The sequence below is a fragment of the Rhinoraja longicauda genome, chromosome 13 (genome assembly GCF_053455715.1).
Source record: "Rhinoraja longicauda isolate Sanriku21f chromosome 13, sRhiLon1.1, whole genome shotgun sequence".
NCBI classification, from domain to species: domain Eukaryota; kingdom Metazoa; phylum Chordata; class Chondrichthyes; order Rajiformes; family Arhynchobatidae; genus Rhinoraja; species Rhinoraja longicauda.
In genome coordinates this window covers 52,002,503-52,022,661 of record NC_135965.1, presented here as the reverse complement: position 1 = coordinate 52,022,661, position 20,159 = coordinate 52,002,503, and the positions used below count along the sequence as shown (strand labels likewise).

Here is a 20,159-nt window from a genome sequence, read left to right as displayed (position 1 = left end):
GTTTTAGCCGAAACACATGAAGTACAGTTTATGAATCCAGCATTGAGTTTAAGATGAACTTCCTCAGAGTCAGATCATTACATATTTGTAGTATTGGTCAGAGATTAGACAAAGATTAAGAGTTAAACATTGCATAAATTACTTTATTAAAATATAAGGCACTGGCATTTTATGTGTAGATATATAATCTATAGCTTTCTTAAATGTTTGAGGGCTATAATAATGTGCATATATTCAAGCAACAAAAAGAGTCTACCAATACATACAGACAGTCCAAAAGACAAGTTTATCCATTGAGTGTTACTGTTGAACAGGCAGTGCTCACGGCAGAGGCTGAGACTGACTGTGAGGTTGAGAGGGAACTCTTTTCCTGGGTACTAGTGACGCCTTTAACTAATTCCTCCGTGTTCCTCTCAGGCTTCAGTACAATAATGTAACACTTGGGAACAAAAAGACAAGCCAGCAAGCCAAAACTGGAGGCTAGAATGGCAAAGATTTCCACTGCCACCATGTATTTACCCCGGGTGCTTAAGTAAGCTGGGACGAAAGAAATCCAAACGATAAAAAAGACAAGCAGGGCGAAGGTAATGAACTTGGCTTCATTGAAGTTGTCAGGCATTCTGCGCGCAATGAATGCAAAGATGAAGCAAACTCCAGCCAGCAATGCATCGTAGCCTAACACGCAACACAGAAATGCGACAGAACCCTCGTTACATTCCATGATGATTTTGACGTTTTGGAACCGTGCGTTCTTGACAGGGTAGGGAGGGAAGATGAGGAGCCAAGCTGTGCAAAGGCAGGCGTGACACAGGACGCAAACCAACGCAATCATCTTCTGATGATAAGGGCCCAGTTGTTTCCCCACTCCCCCCTCGGCTCTCTCTGCCTTGGCTTTGAGCATCAGGTTCACGGCCTTGGCTAACATGCAGGAAAGGCAGGTAGCAAAGCTGACAGCAAGAAGGACCTGCCTGGTCATGCAAGACCACGGCACAGGCAAACCCACAAATACAATGGAGCTGAGAAAGCAAATCACCAGTGCAAGTAACAGCACTAAACTCAGCCCACAACCATTAGCCTGGACAAGGGGCGTGTCTTTGCGGACAATGTAAACTACAGCCACGGCTAATGTAATGCAAGCCCCGAGTGTGGACAATGCAATCAATGTTATGCCCAAAGGGTCATTGTAACCGAGGTATTCAATCACTTTATGCAAGCATTCGTCTCTCTCTGCATTCGACCAGTAATCTTCAGGACAGCGAGTGCATTCTCTCGAATCTGTTAATGAACATCAAAATCAAATTACATATTTTGCCAAAAACACATCCCTTACTTCATTCAGACTTGGTCCGATGGTTTACTAGTAATTCCCTATAATGTGGATAACACTTCCCATGTACATCTAAGACGACCAATCCTGGAAGCGGCATTTAAATTTTAGATTTAGATTTAGAGATACAGTGCGGAAACAGGCCCTTCGGCCCACCGGGTCCGTGCCGCCCAGCGATCCCCGTACACTAACACTATCCTACACACACTAGGGATAATCTTTACATTTACCCAGTCAATCAACCTACAAACCTGTACGTCTTTGGAGTGTGGGAGGAAACCGAAGATCTCGGAGAAAACCCACGCAGGTCACGGGGAGAACGTACAAACTCCGTACAGACGGTGCCCGTAGTCAGGATCGAACCTGAGTCTCCGGCGCTGCATTCGCTGTAAGGCAGCAACTCTACCGCTGCGCCACCGTGCCACTTCATAGAGTCTCACCAACTTCTACAGATGTGCCGTTGAAAGCATTTGATCGGGACGCCTCACAGCATGGTTTGGCAACAGCTCCATCCAAGACACGCAAGAAATTCCAGCGAATTGTGGCCAGCAGCCCAGACCATCACACAAACCAACCTCCCTCACATTGTCTCCATCTACACCTCACGTTGCCTCGGCAAGGCCAGCAGCATCATCAAGGACCAATCTCATTCCCTCTTGACCCCTCTCGCATCAGGCAAGAGGTACAGAAGTGTAAAAACGCACACCTCCAGATTCAGGGACAGTTTCTTCCCTGATGTTTCAGGCAGCTGAACCATCCTAACAACCACTATCAACAACTACAGAGCGGTCTAAATATAACTAAACTATAGAATCATACAGCATGGAAACAGGCCCTTTGGCCCAACTTCCCCATTCCGACCAAAATGCCCATCAACACAACTCCCACCTGCCCGCGTTTGGCCCATACCCTCTCAGCTGTTCCTCACCCTTCCCACATGTCTTTAAGTATCGTGATAGTACCTGTCCAAATGTCTTTTGGATGTGGTTATAATATCAGCCTCCTTTACCTCTGCTGGCAGCTCGTTCCAAACACCCACCACCCTCTGTGTAAAAGATTCTGTGCGTTCCCCCTATCTATTCCCCTCATGATTTCATCCACCTCTATTAGATTACCCCTTGGCCTCCCACATTCCAAGGAATAAAGTCCTTTGCATAGGGTTGCCAACTTTCTCACTCCCAAATAAGGGACAAAAGGTGACGTCACCGCCCCGCGCCCCACACCCCACGCGACCTCACCCAGCCAGCGGCCATGTGCTCCCGCTCCACCAATGGCGGCCGCCCGGGCTGGGAGGCAGGTGGCTATGCAACCTCCGTTAGGCAGCGCCTGGGCCTCTGGGCCAACACTGTCCGGGGCCTACAGTGTCCAGGCCTACAGTGTCCAGGTCTACAGCGGCCCCCGGGCCTAATACGGGACAAAGGCGGTCACGTACGGGACAAACCAATTTAGCCCAATATACGGGATGTCCCGGCTAATTCGGGACAGTTGGCAACACTACCTCTACATAAAGTTGAATAAAGTCCAATTGATGTGTTGTGTTGCTTTGCTCTCAATTTTAAGGATACAGCATCAGTTGGGACATCTAGAAACGGAGGACATTAGTTTAAGGTGAGAGGGGGAAAGGTTTAATAGGAACCTGGGGGGGTGATTCTTTTCAGAGGGTGTCGGATATATGGAATGAGTTGCCAGAGAGGGTAGTTGAGCCAGGTACTATAACAACATTCAAAAGACATTTGGACAAGTACATGGATAGGAAAGGTTTAGATGAAGGATCTCGAATGACCCAAAACATCACCCATCCTTTTTCTCCAGAGATGGTGCCTGGCCCACTGAGTTACTCCAGCACTTTGTGCCCATCTGTTTAGAGAGATACGGGCCAAACGTGGGCAAATGGGACTAACTTTTCTGGGGCATCTTGGGAGGAAGGCTCTGTTTCCGTGACGCGATTCTATGACAAGAGGAATGGAGAGTAATGTAACTCACCAGTTTTGTTGCTTATCTCACCATCAGCGCATCGAATGCATTCAAAGCAACAAATGGGCTCTCCTTGTTGAATCCCCTTCCTGGTGCCAGGCCGACAGCTTTCACTGCACACGGACACTGGAGGCTGACAAATGGAACATTGGTTCAAATTAAACAGGACTTCCCAGCAGGCAACTTGCATAAATAAAGAGACTGCCAGAGTGAAGCTGCCATTTCTAGGTCCCAAAGGAAAATAGGAAATCAGCAAAAGAACAAGTAGCATCTCGGATATGCAACAAAAGAGAATTATTTTGATTGTGTTAACTCTGAACCATCCTACCACAACCAGAGAGCAGTGCTGAACTACTCTCTACCTCATTGGTGACCCTCGGTTTATCCATGATTGGACTTTGCTGGCTTTATCTTACACTAAACGTTATTCCCTTATCGTGTATCTATACACTGTAAGTGGCTCGATTGTAATCATGTATTGTCTTTACGCTGACTGGTTAGCACGCAACAAAAGCTTTTCACTGCACCTCAGATTTAGATTTTTTTTTAGATTTAGAGATACAGCGCGGAAACAGGCCCTACGGCCCACCAGGTCCGCGCCGCCCAGCGATCCCCGCACATTAACACTATCCTACACCCACTAGGGACAATTTTTACATTTACCCAGTCAATTAACCCACACACCTGTACGTCTTTGGAGTGTGGGAGGAAACCGAAGATCTCGGAGAAAACCCACGCAGGTCACGGGGAGAACGTACAAACTCCGTACAGACGGCGCCCGTAGTCAGGATCGAACCTGAGTCTCCGGCGCTGCATTCGCTGTAAGGCAGCAACTCTACCGCTGCGCCACCGTGCCGCTCAATGGTGCCGCTCAGTACAGGTGACAATAAACTAAACTGAACTGAACTGATCTGAAGCTTCACTCTGGCACTCACGCCCTTTTGCATGCAGAAGACCCACAACAATTATCCGGGATTAGTGGCCATTCGCTACAAGGAGAGGTTGGACAGACTTGGATGGTTTTCTCTGGAACGCTGGAGGTTGAGAGGAGATCGGGCGGCACGGTGGTGCAGTGGTAGAGTTGCTGTCTCACGGCGCCAGACACCCGGGTTTGATCCCGATTGTGGGTGCTGTCTATACAGAACTTATACGTTCTCCCTGTGACTGCGTGTGGGTCTTCTCCAGGTGCTCTGGTTTCAACCCACACTCCAAAAGGCACACAGGTTGGTCGGTTAATTAGCAACAGTAAAATTATAAATTGTGCCTCGTGTGTAGGGTAGTGCTAGTAGAAGAAAATAACTGCAGATGCTGGTACAAATCGAAGGTATTTATTCACAAAATGCTGGAGTAACTCAGCAGGTCAGGCAGCATCTCAGGAGAGAAGGAATGGGCGACGTTTCGGGTCAAGACCCTTCTTCAGACTGATAGTGCTAGTGGTCGGCACAGACTCGGTGGGCCGAAGGACCTGTTTCCGTGCTGTATCTCTAAAGTCTAAAGTAAAGTTTAAATCAGATAGAAGTATATAAAATGATGAGAGGCATAGACAGGGTCGACAGTCAGAATCTTTATCCCAGCGTGGAAATGTTGAAAACTAGTGGGCATAGCTTTAAGGTGAAAGGAGAAAGGAGAAAGGAGGGCACTAGGGTGGTGAGTGTCGGGAGTGATGGTGGAGCCAGATACTATAGTGGTCTTTGATCATTCAAGAGGCTTATAGATGGGCACATAGATATGCAGGGAATGGGGGTATATGGATCGTGCACAGGCAGGTGAGATCAGTTTAGATTTAGATTTTTTAGATTTAGATTTTTAGATTTAGAGATACAGTGCGGAAACAGGCCCTTCGGCCCACCGGGTCCGTGCCGCCCAGCGATCCCCGCACACTAACACTATCCTACAGGGCCACTAGGGACAATTTTTACATTTGCCCAGCCAATTAACCTACAAACCTGCACGTCTTTGTAGTGTGGGAGGAAACCGAAGATCTCGGAGAAAACCCACGCAGGTCACGGGGAGAACGTACAAACTCCATACAGACAGCGCCCGTAATCAAGGACCATTCTCACCCCGGTCATTCCCTCTACCCCCCTCTCCCATTGGGCAGAAGATACAAAAGCTTAAAAGTGTGCACCACCAGATTCAATAGACAATAGACAATAGAAAATAGGTGCAGGAGGAGGCCATTCAGCCCTTTGAGCCAGCACCGCCATTCAATGTGATCATGGCTGATCATTCTCAATCAGTACCCCGTTCCTGCCTTCTCCCCATACCCCTTGACTCCGCTATCCTTAAGAGCTCTATCTAGCTTTCTCTTGAATGCATTCAGAGAATTGGCCTCCACTGCCTTCTGAGGCAGAGAATTCCACAGATTCACAACTCTCTGACTGAAAATGTTTTTCCTCATCTCAGTTCTAAATGGCCTATCCCTTATTCTTAAACTGTGGCACCTGGTTCTGGACTCCCCCAACATTGGGAACATGTTTCCTGCCTCTAACGTGTCCAACCCCTTAATAATCTTATACGTTTCGATAAGATCCCCTCTCATCCTTCTAAATTCCAGTGTATACAAGCTTAGTCGCTCCAGTCTTTCAACATATGACAGTCCCGCCATTCTGGGAATTAACCTGAATTCAGGAGCAGCTTCTTCCCCTCAGTTATCAGTCTAGCCAACAGCCCACCCGTGAATCAGGGCTGGTCCCAATCTTCCAACCTACCTTCATTGTGGACACTGCACTTTTTCACTGGAATGCTGTAAATCTCAAGATTCAAGATTCAAGATTCAATTTATTGTCACTTGCACCAATGAAGGTGCAGTGAAATGTGAGTTACCATACAGCCATACTAAGTAAAAAGAACCAAGACACACAGCCACATAAAATAAAATTTAACATGACCATCCACCACAGCGGATTCCACATTCCTCACTGTGATGGAAGGTAATAAAGTTCAATCTACTTCCTCTTTGTTCACCCGCGGTCGGGGCTGTTGAACCGTCCGTAGTCGCCGTTGCCGACTGTCCGAGGCCTCGCGTCGGGGCGATCGAAACTCCCGCGTAGGGACGGTTGAAACTCTCTCCGTGGCACAGAGCCCCCGAGTCGGCCTCTTCTCACCAGAGACCGCGGGCTTCACGGTGTTAGAGTCCACAGGCCCGGCGGTTGGAGCTCTCCACAGTCGATCCCCGGCAAAGGATCACAGCTCCGCGATGTTAAAGTCCGCGCCACGCCCGCGGCATGAAGCGCCGGGCCGGTCTCCAGGAAAGGCCGCCCCACTCCTCGATGTTAGGCCGCAGTGGGGACGGAGATACGACACGGAGAAACATCACATCTCCGTCGAGGTAAGAGATTGAAAAAAAGTTTCCCCCAATTCCCCCCCCCCACCCCCCACATAAAACAAACCAAGAAACACTAAAACATACTTTAACACAAACTTAAAATAATAAAAATCAGTAGGAGGGACAGACTGACTGTTGGCGAGGCAGCCACTGCTGGTGGCGCCACCTGGTGTTTATTCTATGTTCTATCCACTGATAGTTTTCTCTTTACCTGTTGTACGTTTCTGTTGCTTGACTGCACTCATGTACAGTGTGATCTGATTTCATTTGGAAAGCACGCGACAAAAGCTTTTCACTGTACCTCGCTCGGTACACGTGACAATGATAAACCAATACCAGCTAGAAGCAGCTGTTATCGACCATGCTTTGTCCTGCCCCTGGGTAGACACAAGAAGCTGGAGTAACTCAGCGGGTCAGGCAGCATCTCTGGAGAGGCGGTATGGGTGACGTTTCAGGTCGAGACCCTTCTTCAGACTGACGTCCTGACCCTCCTCTCTTCCAGATTTCTTCCCCAACCACCCTCCCCCCCCCCCCCATTCTCCACTGCCCCCCCTGCAGTGAGTCTGGAGGGTCCTGACCCAATACATCACCCATACATATTCTCCAGAGATGCTGCCTGACCCGTTGAGTTACCCCAGCACTGTGAGTCTTTTTATTGTAAACCAGCATCTGCAGTTCCTTGTTCCTTCCATTTCCAATAAGTGTGTAGAGTTATGAGAGGAACAGATCGGGTAAACGCACAGAGTCTCTTGCTCAGTTTAGAGGAATGGAGAACCAGAGGGCGGAGGTTTAAGTTGAGGGGGGGGAGATTTAATAGGAACCTTTTCTCACAGAGGGTGGTGGGTGCATGGAACGAGCTGCCGGAGGAGGTAGTTGAGGGAGGTACTATCAAAAACATTTAAGAAACATTTAGACAGGTACATGGATAGGACGGGTTAGAGAGATATGGACCAAACGCAGGCAGGTGGGATTAGTGCAGATGGGACATGTTGGTTAGTATGGGCAGGTTGGGGCGATGGGCCTGTTTCCACGATGTGTGACTTGAGGATTCCATGACCAGTGAGTTGCATCAACCAAAGGCTGGTGCAGCGGTAGAGTTGCTGCCTTACAGCGCCAGAGACCCGCGTTCCATCCTAACTGCAGGTGCTGTCTGTACGGAGTTTGCACCTTCTCCCCGTGACCTGCATGGGTTTTCTCCAGGAGCTCCAGTTTCCTCCCACACTCCAAAGACGTACAGATTTGTAGGCTAATCGGCTTGATAAAATTGTAAATTCTCCCTTAGAGTGCGAGGTCGATGGGCCGAAGGGCCTGTATCTCTAAACTAAACTCAGCCAAACAAAGTGTGTAGGAAGGATCTGCAGATGCTGGTTTAAACCGAAGATGCATCTACAACACACGAAGCCTCAGAAAAGCCACCAGCATCCACAAACACTCCTCACACCCCTGCAACAGTCTGTTCGAACTTCTAACATCGGGCAGACGATACAAGGCCTTCTACGTCCGCACCTCCAGACTCAGGAACAGCTTCATCCCCAGGGCCATAGCTGCTATGAACCGGTCCTGCTGAGCCGGATGGTCACATCGGCTCTTTCCCCTTCACATCACAACTTTTTCAGTCAGAGAGTTGTGAATCTGTGGAATTCTCTGCCTCAGAAGGCAGTGGAGGCCAATTCTCTGAATGCATTCAAGAGAGAGCTAGATAGAGCTCTTAAGGATAGCGGAGTCAGGGGGTATGGGGAGAAGGCAGGAACGTGGTACTGATTGAGAATGATCACCATGATCACATTGAATGGCGGTGCGTACAGGCTCGAAGGGCCGAATGGCCTCCTCCTGCACCTATTGTCTATTGTCTATCGCACAATGAACCGGCACAGACCTACTTGCACTTTATTCTGTTTAAAACTGTTCTAATTTGTTTCATTGGGTTGTTTAAATTAATACTGACTAGCTAATTAATCTATTGCATCGTATGGGAGGTGCATTCCCAATCTCGTTGTACCCCTGTACATTGACAATAAAGATGTATTGTATTGTATTGTATTGTATTGTGTTGTGTTGTGTTGTGTTGTGTTGTGTTGTGTTGTATTGTATTGTATTGTATTGTATTGTATTGTATTGTGTTGTATTGTATTGTATTGTATTGTATTGTGTTGTGTTGTATTGTATTGTATTGTGTTGTATTGTATTGTAACTCAGCGGGACAGGCAGCATCTCTGGAGAGAAGGAATGGGTGCCTGTTAAACGAAACAAAGTTTGACTTAACTCCGTTGGCCACTCCGATGAATTCAAATCTCCGTATATTGTTCCCTAAAAGGCAGAAGCTTCCTTACTCACGTACCGTAGCTTGGTCATCAAGCCAAATGATGGAGTCGTTGTAGAGGGCCATCTCCTTTCCAGCGGCAGCAGTCCCATTGTAACTGCCTACGACCTTGAAGCTGATGTACCCATTGGAAGTCCTCTGCCAATTTATAATGTCGTACATTGCATCAACATCTCCATTGGCATCAAAAGATATTTCTTCGCCTAAAAGGCTCTGAAACCGAACATTTTTCAGGTAATACATAAGCTGCAAAAAAAGAAACAAATGACTCTGAAACCACAGCGTCTGTGTGCAATATCAATAGACAATAGACAATAGACAATAGGTGCAGGAGGAGGCCATTCAGCCCTTCGAGCCAGCACCGCCATTCAATGCGATCATGGCTGATCACTCTCAATCAGTACCCCGTTCCTGCCTTCTCCCCATACCCCCTCACTCCGCTATCCTTAAGAGCTCTATCCAGCTCTCTCTTGAAAGCATCCAACGAACTGGCCTCCACTGCCTTCTGAGGCAGAGAATTCCACACCTTCACCACCCTCTGACTGAAAAAGTTCTTCCTCATCTCCGTTCTAAATGGCCTACCCCTTATTCTTAAACTGTGGCCCCTTGTTCTGGACTCCCCCAACATTGGGAACATGTTATCTGCCTCTAATGTGTCCAATCCCCTAATTATCTTATATGTTTCAATAAGATCCCCCCTCATCCTTCTAAATTCCAGTGTATACAAGCCCAATCGCTCCAGCCTTTCAACATACGACAGCCCCGCCATTCCGGGAATTAACCTAGTGAACCTACGCTGCACGCCCTCCATAGCAAGAATATCCTTCCTCAAATTTGGAGACCAAAACTGCACACAGTACTCCAGGTGCGATCTCACCAGGGCCCGGTACAACTGTAGAAGGACCTCTTTGCTCCTATACTCAACTCCTCTTGTTACGAAGGCCAACATTCCATTGGCTTTCTTCACTGCCTGCTGTACCTGCATGCTTCCTTTCATTGACTGATGCACTAGGACACCCAGATCTCGTTGAACTCCCCCTCCTCCTAACTTGACACCATTCAGATAATAATCTGCCTTTCTATTCTTACTTCCAAAGTGAATAACCTCACACTTATCTACATTAAACTGCATCTGCCATGTATCCGCCCACTCACACAACCTGTCCAAGTCACCCTGCAGCCTTATTGCATCTTCCTCACAATTCACACTAGCCCCCAACTTAGTATCATCTGCAAATTTGCTAATGGTACTTTTAATCCCTTCGTCTAAGTCATTAATGTATATCGTAAAAAGCTGGGGTCCCAGCACCGAACCTTGCGGTACCCCACTGGTCACTGCCTGCCATTCCGAAAGGGACCCATTTATCCCCACTCTTTGCTTTCTGTCTGTCAACCAATTTTCTATCCATGTCAGTACCCTACCCCCAATACCATGTGCCCTAATTTTGCCCACTAATCTCCTATGTGGGACCTTGTCGAAGGCTTTCTGAAAGTCGAGGTACACCACATCCACTGACTCTCCCTTGTCAATTTTCCTAGTTACATCCTCAAAAAATTCCAGTAGATTTGTCAAGCATGATTTCCCCTTCGTAAATCCATGCTGACTCGGAATGATCCCGTTACTGCTATCCAAATGCTCAGCAATTTCGTCTTTTATAATTGACTCCAGCATCTTCCCCACCACTGATGTCAGACTAACTGGTCTATAATTACCCGTTTTCTCTCTCCCTCCTTTCTTAAAAAGTGGGATAACATTTGCTATCCTCCAATCCACAGGAACTGATCCTGAATCTATAGAACATTGAAAAATGATCTCCACTATTTCTAGAGCCACCTCCTTAAGTACTCTGGGATGCAGACCATCAGGCCCTGGGGATTTATCAGCCTTCAGTCCCATCAGTCTACCCAAAACCATTTCCTGCCTAATGTGGATTTCCTTCAGTTCCTCCATCACCCTAGGTTCTCCGGCCCCTAGAACAGTTGGGAGATTGTGTGTATCTTCCTCAGTGAAGACAGATCCAAAGTAACGGTTTAACTCGTCTGCCATTTCTTTGTTCCCCATAATAAATTCCCCTGCTTCTGTCTTCAAGGGACCCACATTTGCCTTGACTATTTTTTTCCTCTTCACGTACCTAAAAAAACTTTTGCTATCCTCCTTTATATTATTGGCTAGTTTACCCTCGTACCTCATCTTTTCTCCCCGTATTGCCTTTTTAGTTAACTTTTGTTGCTCTTTAAAAGAGTCCCAATCCTCTGTCTTCCCACTCTTCTTTGCTATGTTATACTTCCTCTCCTTAATTTTTATGCTGTCCCTGACTTCCCTCGTCAGCCACAGGTGTCTCTTACTCCCCTTAGAGTGACCAGCACAAGCGCTCAACCAAGCAAACCAAGCCCAATGCCAGAGTGCTGGCTGTGCTGGCTGGCTGTCTAAACTGCTTATACACACCTACGTCAATAGACAATAGACAATAGGTGCAGGAGTAGGCCATTCGGCCCTTCGAGCCAGCACCGCCATTCAATGTGATCATGGCTGATCATTCTCAATCAGTACCCCGTTCCTGCCTTCTCCCCATACCCCCTGACTCCGCTATCCTTAAGAGCTCTATCTAGCTCTCTCTTGAATGCATTCAGAGAATTGGCCTCCACTGCCTTCTGAGGCAGAGAACAACAACTTCTCAAGGACAACAACTAAAGATAGACACAAAATGCTGGAGTAACTCAATGGGACAGGCAGCATCTCTGGAGACACGAAATGGGCGACGTTTTGTGTTCAGAAGTGTCTCAACCCAAAATTTCACCCATTCCTTCTCTCCAGAGATGCTGCCTGTCCCATTGAGTTACCCCAGCATTTTGTATCTAGACAATAGACAATAGGAGCAGGAGTAGGCCATTTGGCCCTTCGAGCCTGTAGGCACCGCCATTCAATGTGATCATGGCTGATCATTCTCAATCAGTACCCCGTTCTTGCCTTCTCCCCACACCCCCTGACTCCGCTATCCTTAAGAGCTCTATCCAGCTCTCTCTTGAATGCATTCAGAGAACCGGCCTCCACTGCCTTCTGAGGCAGAGAATTCCACAGAGTCACAACTTTCTGACTGAAAAAGTTTTTCCTCATCTCAGTTCTAAATGGCCTACCCCTTATTCTTAAACTGTGGCCCTTGTTCTGGACTCCCCCAACATTGGGAACATGTTTCCTGCCCCTTAATAATCTTATACGTTTCGATAAGATCTCCTCTCATCCTTCTAAATTCCAGTGTATACAAGCCTAGTCGCTCCAGTCTTTCAACATATGATAGTCCCGCCATTCTGGGAATTAACCTAGTAAACCTACGCTGCACGCCCTCAATATCAAGAATATCCTTCCTCGAATTTGGAGATCAAAACTGCACACAGTACTCTAGGTACGGTCTCACTAGGGCCCTGTACAACTGCAGAAGGACTCATTGAACTAAATGTCAATGAAATATGCTCTTACTGCATATCACAATGTAAAAGATTAGTGTGCTGAAGGGTGTAAGAAAATGTTAATGGGCAGCAAAAGATGGTCGGAGTGACCTCACCTTGTACATCTGTGGCCCTCTCTCCCAGTGAATCTCACTAGTCCCCATCTGTGGCCCTCTCTCCCAGTGAATCTCACTAGTCCCCATCTGTGGCCCTCTCTCCCAGTGAATCTCACTAAGTCCCCATCTGCGGCCCTCTCTCCCAGTGAATCTCACTAGTCCCCATCTGTGGCCCTCTCTCCCAGTGAATCTCACTAAGTCCCCATCTGCGGCCCTCTCTCCCAGTGAATCTCACTAAGTCCCCATCTGTCTGAAGGCAGGTTCTGACCCAGTATGTCGCCTGTCCAATCCCTCCACAGATGCTGCCTGACCCACTGAGTTCCTCCAGCACTTTGTGTTTTGCTTATAAGTTGTTGCATTGTTTTCCACAGACACCTTTTCAATGCAACCTATTTTTCATCTGTAAACTTACAATAAAAGACATGGAGTAAGCTGACATGATCTGGAAAATAATGACTGACAAGTTGGAGTCATAGTGTCATAATTGCCAAACTTGCCCACAATAACCGAGATGCCCCATCTACACTAGTGCCACCTGCCTATTTGTGGGACTAGTGTAGATGGGGCATGTTGGTCGGTGTGGGCAAGGTGGGCTGAAGGGCCTGTTTCCACAATGTATGACCCTATGATTCTAAGACTTTGGAAACATAAAAAATAGGTGCAGGAGTAGGCCATTCAGTCGTTTGAGCCAGCGTTGCCATTCAATATGATCATCTAAAATCAGTATTTATTTCACAAAATGCTGGAGTAACTCAGCAGGTCAGGCAGCATTTCAGGAGAGAAGGAATGGGTAACGTTTCGGTTCGAGACACTTCTATCTGAATCATCACCCATTCCTTCCTCTCCACAGATGCTGCCTGTCCCACTGAGTTACTCCAGCTTTTTGTGTCCATTTTCGGTTTAAACCAGCATCTGCAGTTCCTTCATACACACGTCTTCCTAGTTATAGGTAGACACGAAATGCTGGAGTAACTCAGCAGGTCAGGCAGCATCTCAGGAGAGAAGGAATGGGTGACGTTTCGGGTCGAGACCCTTCTTCAGATCTAAAATCAGTACCTCATTCCTGCTTTCTCCCCATATCCCTTGATTCCGTTAACCCTCAGAGCTCTATCTGCATGTATCTAACTCGCATTAACTCTTGCAGATCTGTGCGGTGCAATCTGTTGAGTACATACCTGCCATGGCTGAAAGTCTCGGATGTCGGTACACGACCCATTTGCAAATGGGCCTTCACCTGACTTACAGGTGTACATATTGTGGAGAGCGTGAGCCACTGTGTACACAGATTTGTACACACTGTACGTCAGCCTCAGCTGGGATACATCAGTGTACGTATTCTCTATATCTTTCAAATTCTCGTTTCCTTCACACAGCCGCTGAGAAAGAGGGACAATATTATGAATTCTAGCATTGGCCCTTGTTCTGTTGTGCTCTGTTGTTTTGTAATCTGCCATTCTACTGACCGCTGCACCACTCTCCGAAAACATGCAGTCAAAGGCTCTCTCCCAGAACTCAATTTCCAGTTTATCTCCACTTTTCTGTGGATTCAACTCCATGAGATGTTGGTAAAGACCGCGGATATCGGCCCGGGGAATGGCGAACCCTATGGTCCCACCCATCAGCGAGGAGTATTCTGGTTTGGAAATCAAAGCAGAGGTAATCCAAGCCTCACTGGCGATCCATGTTCTGTCGGAGATGTTACGTTGTGCCACTTCTTCAATCAATGAGCTCAGGTCGATATCAGCAGAGAAGACCACGATGATCTTGGCGGTCGATTTCTGAATGATGTCTACAATCCGGACCACCTTGTGTTTGGCGTAAACCTTGGGGATCATCTCAGAGAAGGAGATGCACACACCGGCGTTTTCCACCTCTTCGGTAAAGCGTTTGATCCCATACTTCCCGTAGTCATCGTCTGATGCAATCGTGCCGATCCACGTCCATCTGAAGTGCAGCACAAGCTTGGCCATGGCCTCGGACTGGAAGGTATCGCTTGCTATAGTGCGGATAAAGGAGGGGAATTGAAATTTGTCGCTCAGGACTGTGCTGGAGGCTGAATAATCCACCTGCAAAGAGTCAGCAAAGCAATTACTTTTCATGCTGCAAGTCAAAACATGACCTCGATAGCGGTATCTACACGTGGAACTATTTTTCCCGCCTCTAGACATGCACCTGCTTACTTAGACAAGCACAGTGGAGCAGCAGTAGAGTTGCTGCCCTACAGCGCCTGAGATCTGGGTTCGATCCTGACTCTGTATGGAGTTTGTGTGGGATTTCTCTGGATCCTCTGCTTTCTTCCCACACTCCAAATACTGTACAAAGAGGTTTGTAGTTTAATTGGCTTCAGTAAAGATTGTAAATTGGCCCTAGTGTGTAGGATAGAGTAGTGTGCGGGGATCGCTGGTCGGCGTGGACTCGGTGGGCCGAAGGGCCTGTTTCCATGCTGTATCTCTAAACTATGTCTAAACTAAGCCGGTTGCTGCCATAGCATTGTGAATCTCCGTGTGCTTTTCCCAGTGAAGGATCTACTATCATTCGATACCATTGTGCTACTTTTTTAAATGTCTTTCCAATCCATTGTACTTGAGTTTGACTTGAGGTTGTATTTATGTGTAGTATTACCTGGTCTGTTTGGATAGCATGCAAAGCAAAGCTTTCTACTGTACCTCAGTACACGTGGCAATAATAATAATAAACCTAAACCGTTGTTTTGTTTATTGCTTTTGCCATTAAATCACTATGCATTGAAAATATGATTCAAATTAATATTCTCAAGCCTCTGCTTATATGGTTTCTAATCTGGTCAGTTAGACTGAAGAAGGGTCAAGAGCCGAAACGTCACCTATCCATGTTCTCCACAGATGCTGCCTGACCCGCTGAGTTACTCCAGCACTTTGTGTCTATCCATAGTTATCTAGACTTTTGGATTGAAGATAGACACAAAATGCTGGAGTAACTCAATGGGTCAGGCAGCATCTCTAGAGAGAAGTCTGAAGGGTCTCGAAACATCACCTATTCCTCTTCTCCAGAGATGCTGCCTGACCCACTGAGTTACTCTTCTCCAGAGATGCTGCCTGACCCACTGAGTTACTCTTCTCCAGAGATGCTGCCTGACCCACTGAGTTACTCCAGCATTTCCCTTGTTGATCAAGAGTAGATGGATTGTCTTCCAGAGAGCTATTTTCAACAAAAGCGATATTTCACACGACTCCGTGAAGTTGGAGAACCATGAAAGTTAAATACTACATTTTTTTACAAATTATATTCTTTGCAGATTTACAAAAAGCTGCAAATCTGCTGAAATCTATTATCTTTGGCGTGGTTACATTGTGTGACATGCACAACCTGTGATTAAACCAAACATAATTATGGATCAATGTGCATAAAATGATAACGTTTCCAAAAGTTCAAACTCATACATCAGGAACCTACAGTAAGATTTGTAACCTTTCAAAGATATATTAATTCACTGAATTTTACAATTTATCACGTGAAATACTTGGCAAATTGTGGATGGATATTCTACCACATTAATGTAGTAACCCTAAATTTATTTTTTATAAAAATCTCAACGCAAGATCAGAATATATATGAAAAAGGGTCCCGACCCGAAATGTCATTGTCCATTCCCTCCGCAGATGCTGTCTGACCTGTTGAGTTACTCTGTGTTTGGCTCAAGATTCCAGCATCTGCAGTTTCTTGTGTATTCAGTGGCGGCACGGTGGCGCAGCGGTTGAGTTGCTGCCTTACAGCGCCAGAGACCTGGGTTCGATCCTGACTACGGGTGCTGTCTGTACGGAGTTTGTACGTTCTCCCTGTGATCGTGTGGGTTTTCTCCAGGTGCTTTGGTTTCCTCCCACATTCCAAAGGCGTGCAGGTTTGTAGGTTAATTGGTTTTGGTAAAATTGTAAATTGTCCCTTGTGTGTAGGATTGTGTTAGTGTATCGCTGGTCAGTATGGACTCGTTGGGCCGAAGGGCCTGTATCTGCACTGTATCTCTAAAGCTAAAGTCAAAATTGATTAGAAATATATAAAATTATGAGAGGCACAGATAGGTTAGACAGTCCGAACCTTTATCCCAGAGTGGAAATGTTGAAAACTAGAGGGCAGAGGGTTAAGGTGAAAGGAGCAAAGTTTAAAGTAAATGTGCTGGGCAAGTTTGTAAGTCAATTGGCTTTGGTAAAATTGTAAATTGTCCCAGTTGTAGGAAGGAACTGCAGGTGCTGATTTAAACCGAAGATAGACACAAAATGCTGGAGTAACTCAGCGAGTCAGGCAGCATCTCTGGAGAGAAGGAATGGGTGACGTTTCAGGTCGAGGCCCTTCTTCAGAGTCTGAAGTTTAGGGTCTTAAGGATCTTGACCCGAAACGTTACCCATTCCTTCTATCCAGAGATGCTGCCTGTCCCGCTGAGTTACTCCAGCATTTTGTCAATTGTCCCTAGTGTATGTAGGATAGTGTTAGCGTGTGGGGTGATCGCTGGTAGATGCAGACTCGATGAGCCTGCTTCTGCGCTGTATCTCTAAAGTCTCAAGTCTAAAGACTGTTTGACGATTGTATTTTACATGTAGTTACCTGTGGAAAGTAGTACAGCCCCAGGATCCGGGCGGTGGCAATAGAAAGTGCCGATCCACCAGCTCCGATCAGGACTGCCAAGGGTGCTCCTGACCCACACCTGTAGTTGGGCACGGCCTCATCCTGTCCCGTCAGATACGTCAACGTTCCTTCAACAGCTTTGGCAATGGTGAAGCAGGAGTCATAGATGGTGTAGCCCAGCTGGATGCCAGGCAGTATTGAACTATCCTGGTTGACTTCATTGATCGCATGGACCATCGCTTTAGCCCAACGGAAAGCTCTGAAATTGAATCTGTTCAGCAAATCAATGAAGATAATGAGAAAAATCGGTCTTTCACGAACCCACATAACAACAACAAGCGAGTGGTCCTGACCCACAGCTTCTTCCCAGCTGTTATCAGAATCAGAATCAGAATTACCTTTATTTGTCATCCAAAAAACAGGTCTTTTGGACGAGATTTCGTCACCCACAGTCCAACAATAAGAGCAATAAAATAAGCAAATTACACAACCCCAACCAACACAAAACACAAAACAAAAAGAAACATCCATCACAGTGAGTCTCCTCCAGTCCCCTCCTCACTGTGATGGAAGGCCACAATGTCTGCACTCTTCCCCTGCCGTCTTCTCCCGTGGTCGGGCTGTTGTAGTTGCCGCGTTCCAGGCCGTGCCGGACGGTGAAAGGTTCTCAGCGGGCCAACCCAACGGAACCATCCTCTCATCAACCAGAGAGTGGTCCTGACCTCCCGTCTACCTCATTGGAGACCCTCAGACTATCTTTAATCGGGCTTTACCTTACACTAAATGTTATTCCCTTTATCATGTATCTGTACACTGTGGACGGTTTGATTGTATAATTGTAATGATTGAATGATTGTGATCATATAATCATCTTTCTGCTGACTGGAGAGCATGCCACAAAAAGCTCTTCACTGTTCCTCGGTTCATGTGACAATAAACTAAACTAAACTAATCTAAACTAAACTAAACAGAGAGGTCATTATTATTAAGGTTACAAGTGGTAATTAAAGGAACAAAAGGTAAAATGTAGAAACAAGGAATTGAAGATGCTGATTTGGACAAAAGGACACAAAGTGCTGGAGTAACTCAGCGGGTCAGGCAGCATCTCTGGAGAACATGGATAAGTGACATTTTGGGTCGGGACCTTTCTTCAGACAGGTCTCGACCCAAAACGACACCTATCCATGTTCTCCAGAGATGCTGCCTGACCCGCTGAGTTACTCCAGCACTCTGTGAAACGTCACCTATCCATGTTCTCCACAGATGCTGCCTGACCCGCTGAGTTACTCCAGCACTCTGTGAAATGTCACCTATCCATGTTCTCCACAGATGCTGCCTGACCCGCTGAGTTACTCCAGCACTCTGTGAAACGTCACCTATCCATGTTCTCCACAGATGCTGCCTGACCCGCTGAGTTACCCCAGCACTCTGTGTCCATAAGAGGTAAAATATTGTCTCACAGTACTTCACATAAATGTGTATAAACAATGGAATGGATGTTTAAGCTGCTTTTCAAGCATGTTTAATTATCAGATGTTCTGTCAACAGAACAATGAAATTCTTTGTTACTTATATGTTGGGGGACTGAAACTATTGGGGGATAAAAATAGTGAGCCTTTGGAAGTATTAAAAAAGTTGAATTATAAAATTTATCTGCATAGCTTTGTTCTACCGATTGTGGTTTACTTTAGAGACACAACATGGAAACCGGGCTTTGGCCCAGAGAGTCCATGCTGACCATCGATCACCATTCACACTGACACCCCAACATGGACTAGTTATTGTAACTAGGCATGAACAGTAAATGATCAGACCAGACATAATGTTTCATGCACTTTCCATAGTGCACTGAGTGTGCGAAGCTTACGTTTAGCAGACACATAGAACATAGCACAGGGACAGGCCCTTCGGCAAAAAATAAATGTGCCGGAAAGGTTGCCAGGCTAAACTACTCTCATCTGCCTGGGCATGATCCATATCCCTCCATATCCCTGTACATCCGTGTGCCTGTCTAAAACCGTCTTAAACGCCACAACCATATCTGCTCCCACCATCACCAACCCCAACAGGGCATCTGTACACCCATCACCCTCTGTGTAAAAAGAGCTTGCCCCGTACATCTGCTTTAAACTTTGCCCCTGTCACTTTAAAGCTATGCCCTCTAGTCTTTGACATTTCCACCCTGGCTGCCTTATCTATGCCTCTCGTCATTTTATGCCTCCCCTCAACCTCCAGCGTGCCAAATGTCATGAAGCATCCAACATAAATGAACAGTTTCCTTTTGCTCTTTAACACTAATCAGTTTGAGAAGCCGCCAGCTGCTGGAAGTTTTCTGTGGAAGTGGAAGCTAATTTATTTTGTTTCCTGAGAGCTCCTTTTTTTTAAAAAAGAAGATGTCAGAAAAGATTACTTAGGCAATAAGTAATAAACAAATTGTCCAAACCTTCTGCAACCGCCAATCACATCGCTATAATTGAGAGTTTAATTCTTACCCCTCACATCCTGAGGACTGTGGTGAAGTGTTGGAAGATGAGTTCATGCTTACTGCTCGGTAATGAATAGGAAACATCCCTCCAACCATCACATCTCCAGGCATCTTGAAATTGTTCAAATTAAACGTCCCTTTTAATTTGCACGTCGACTTTCCAGAAACTGTTACTGAGACGATTAAACACATCACAAGACGTAAGTAAGTTGGCGAATACATTTCAGGATTTTCAGGACAAGAGGGAGGAAAAAACTCGATCGCCTGTCGGTCCCTTGTTTTTATGTCTTCCCGGGACACCAACCTTCAACCCATTGGTTCAAACTATGAAACGAACAGAAGGAACACCTTGAAATCATCCCAAAGGGATTTCGGATGTCATTGCGAAGCAGAGCTCAGCATGAATATTTTTTAGTACTTAAGCTTTGCAAGTAAAAATGATTAATTGATACATTTTCATGTGGGTCATGTTTTCTAGGTATCGTAGAAAGGAAAAGTCATTTTTTTAAATACTTTTGACTGCAAAAAGATGGGGGGAAAAAGTAGATTCTGCCAAACAACTGACTTCT

General features: G+C 46.3%; 1 protein-coding gene across 1 annotated transcript; it reads right to left on the bottom strand.

Annotated features, from left to right (window-relative positions):
- Positions 1–286: 286 nt before the first annotated feature.
- On the bottom strand, positions 287–19,743 carry vmn2r1 (vomeronasal 2, receptor 1). Its single transcript, XM_078409820.1, has 6 exons — positions 19,598–19,743; positions 17,085–17,376; positions 13,685–14,575; positions 8,968–9,195; positions 3,311–3,434; positions 287–1,275 (listed from the first exon to the last, which is right to left on the bottom strand). The coding sequence occupies exons 1-6, from the start codon at positions 19,699–19,701 to the stop codon at positions 287–289; spliced, it is 2,628 nt and encodes an 875-aa protein (XP_078265946.1). The 5' UTR covers positions 19,702–19,743.
- Positions 19,744–20,159: the final 416 nt, after the last annotated feature.

Coding starts and splice junctions, on each gene's coding strand:
- vmn2r1 (XM_078409820.1), bottom strand. CDS start 19,701: ATGCCTGGAGATGTGATGGTTGGAGGGATGTTTCCTATTCATTACCGA. Junction 17,377..19,597: donor CAGTCCTCAGGATGTGAGGG/GTAAGAATTAAA, acceptor TTTGCTGAACAG/ATTCAATTTCAGAGCTTTCC. Junction 9,196..13,684: donor GAGACTTTCAGCCATGGCAG/GTATGTACTCAA, acceptor CTTTTTTTGCAG/CTTATGTATTACCTGAAAAA.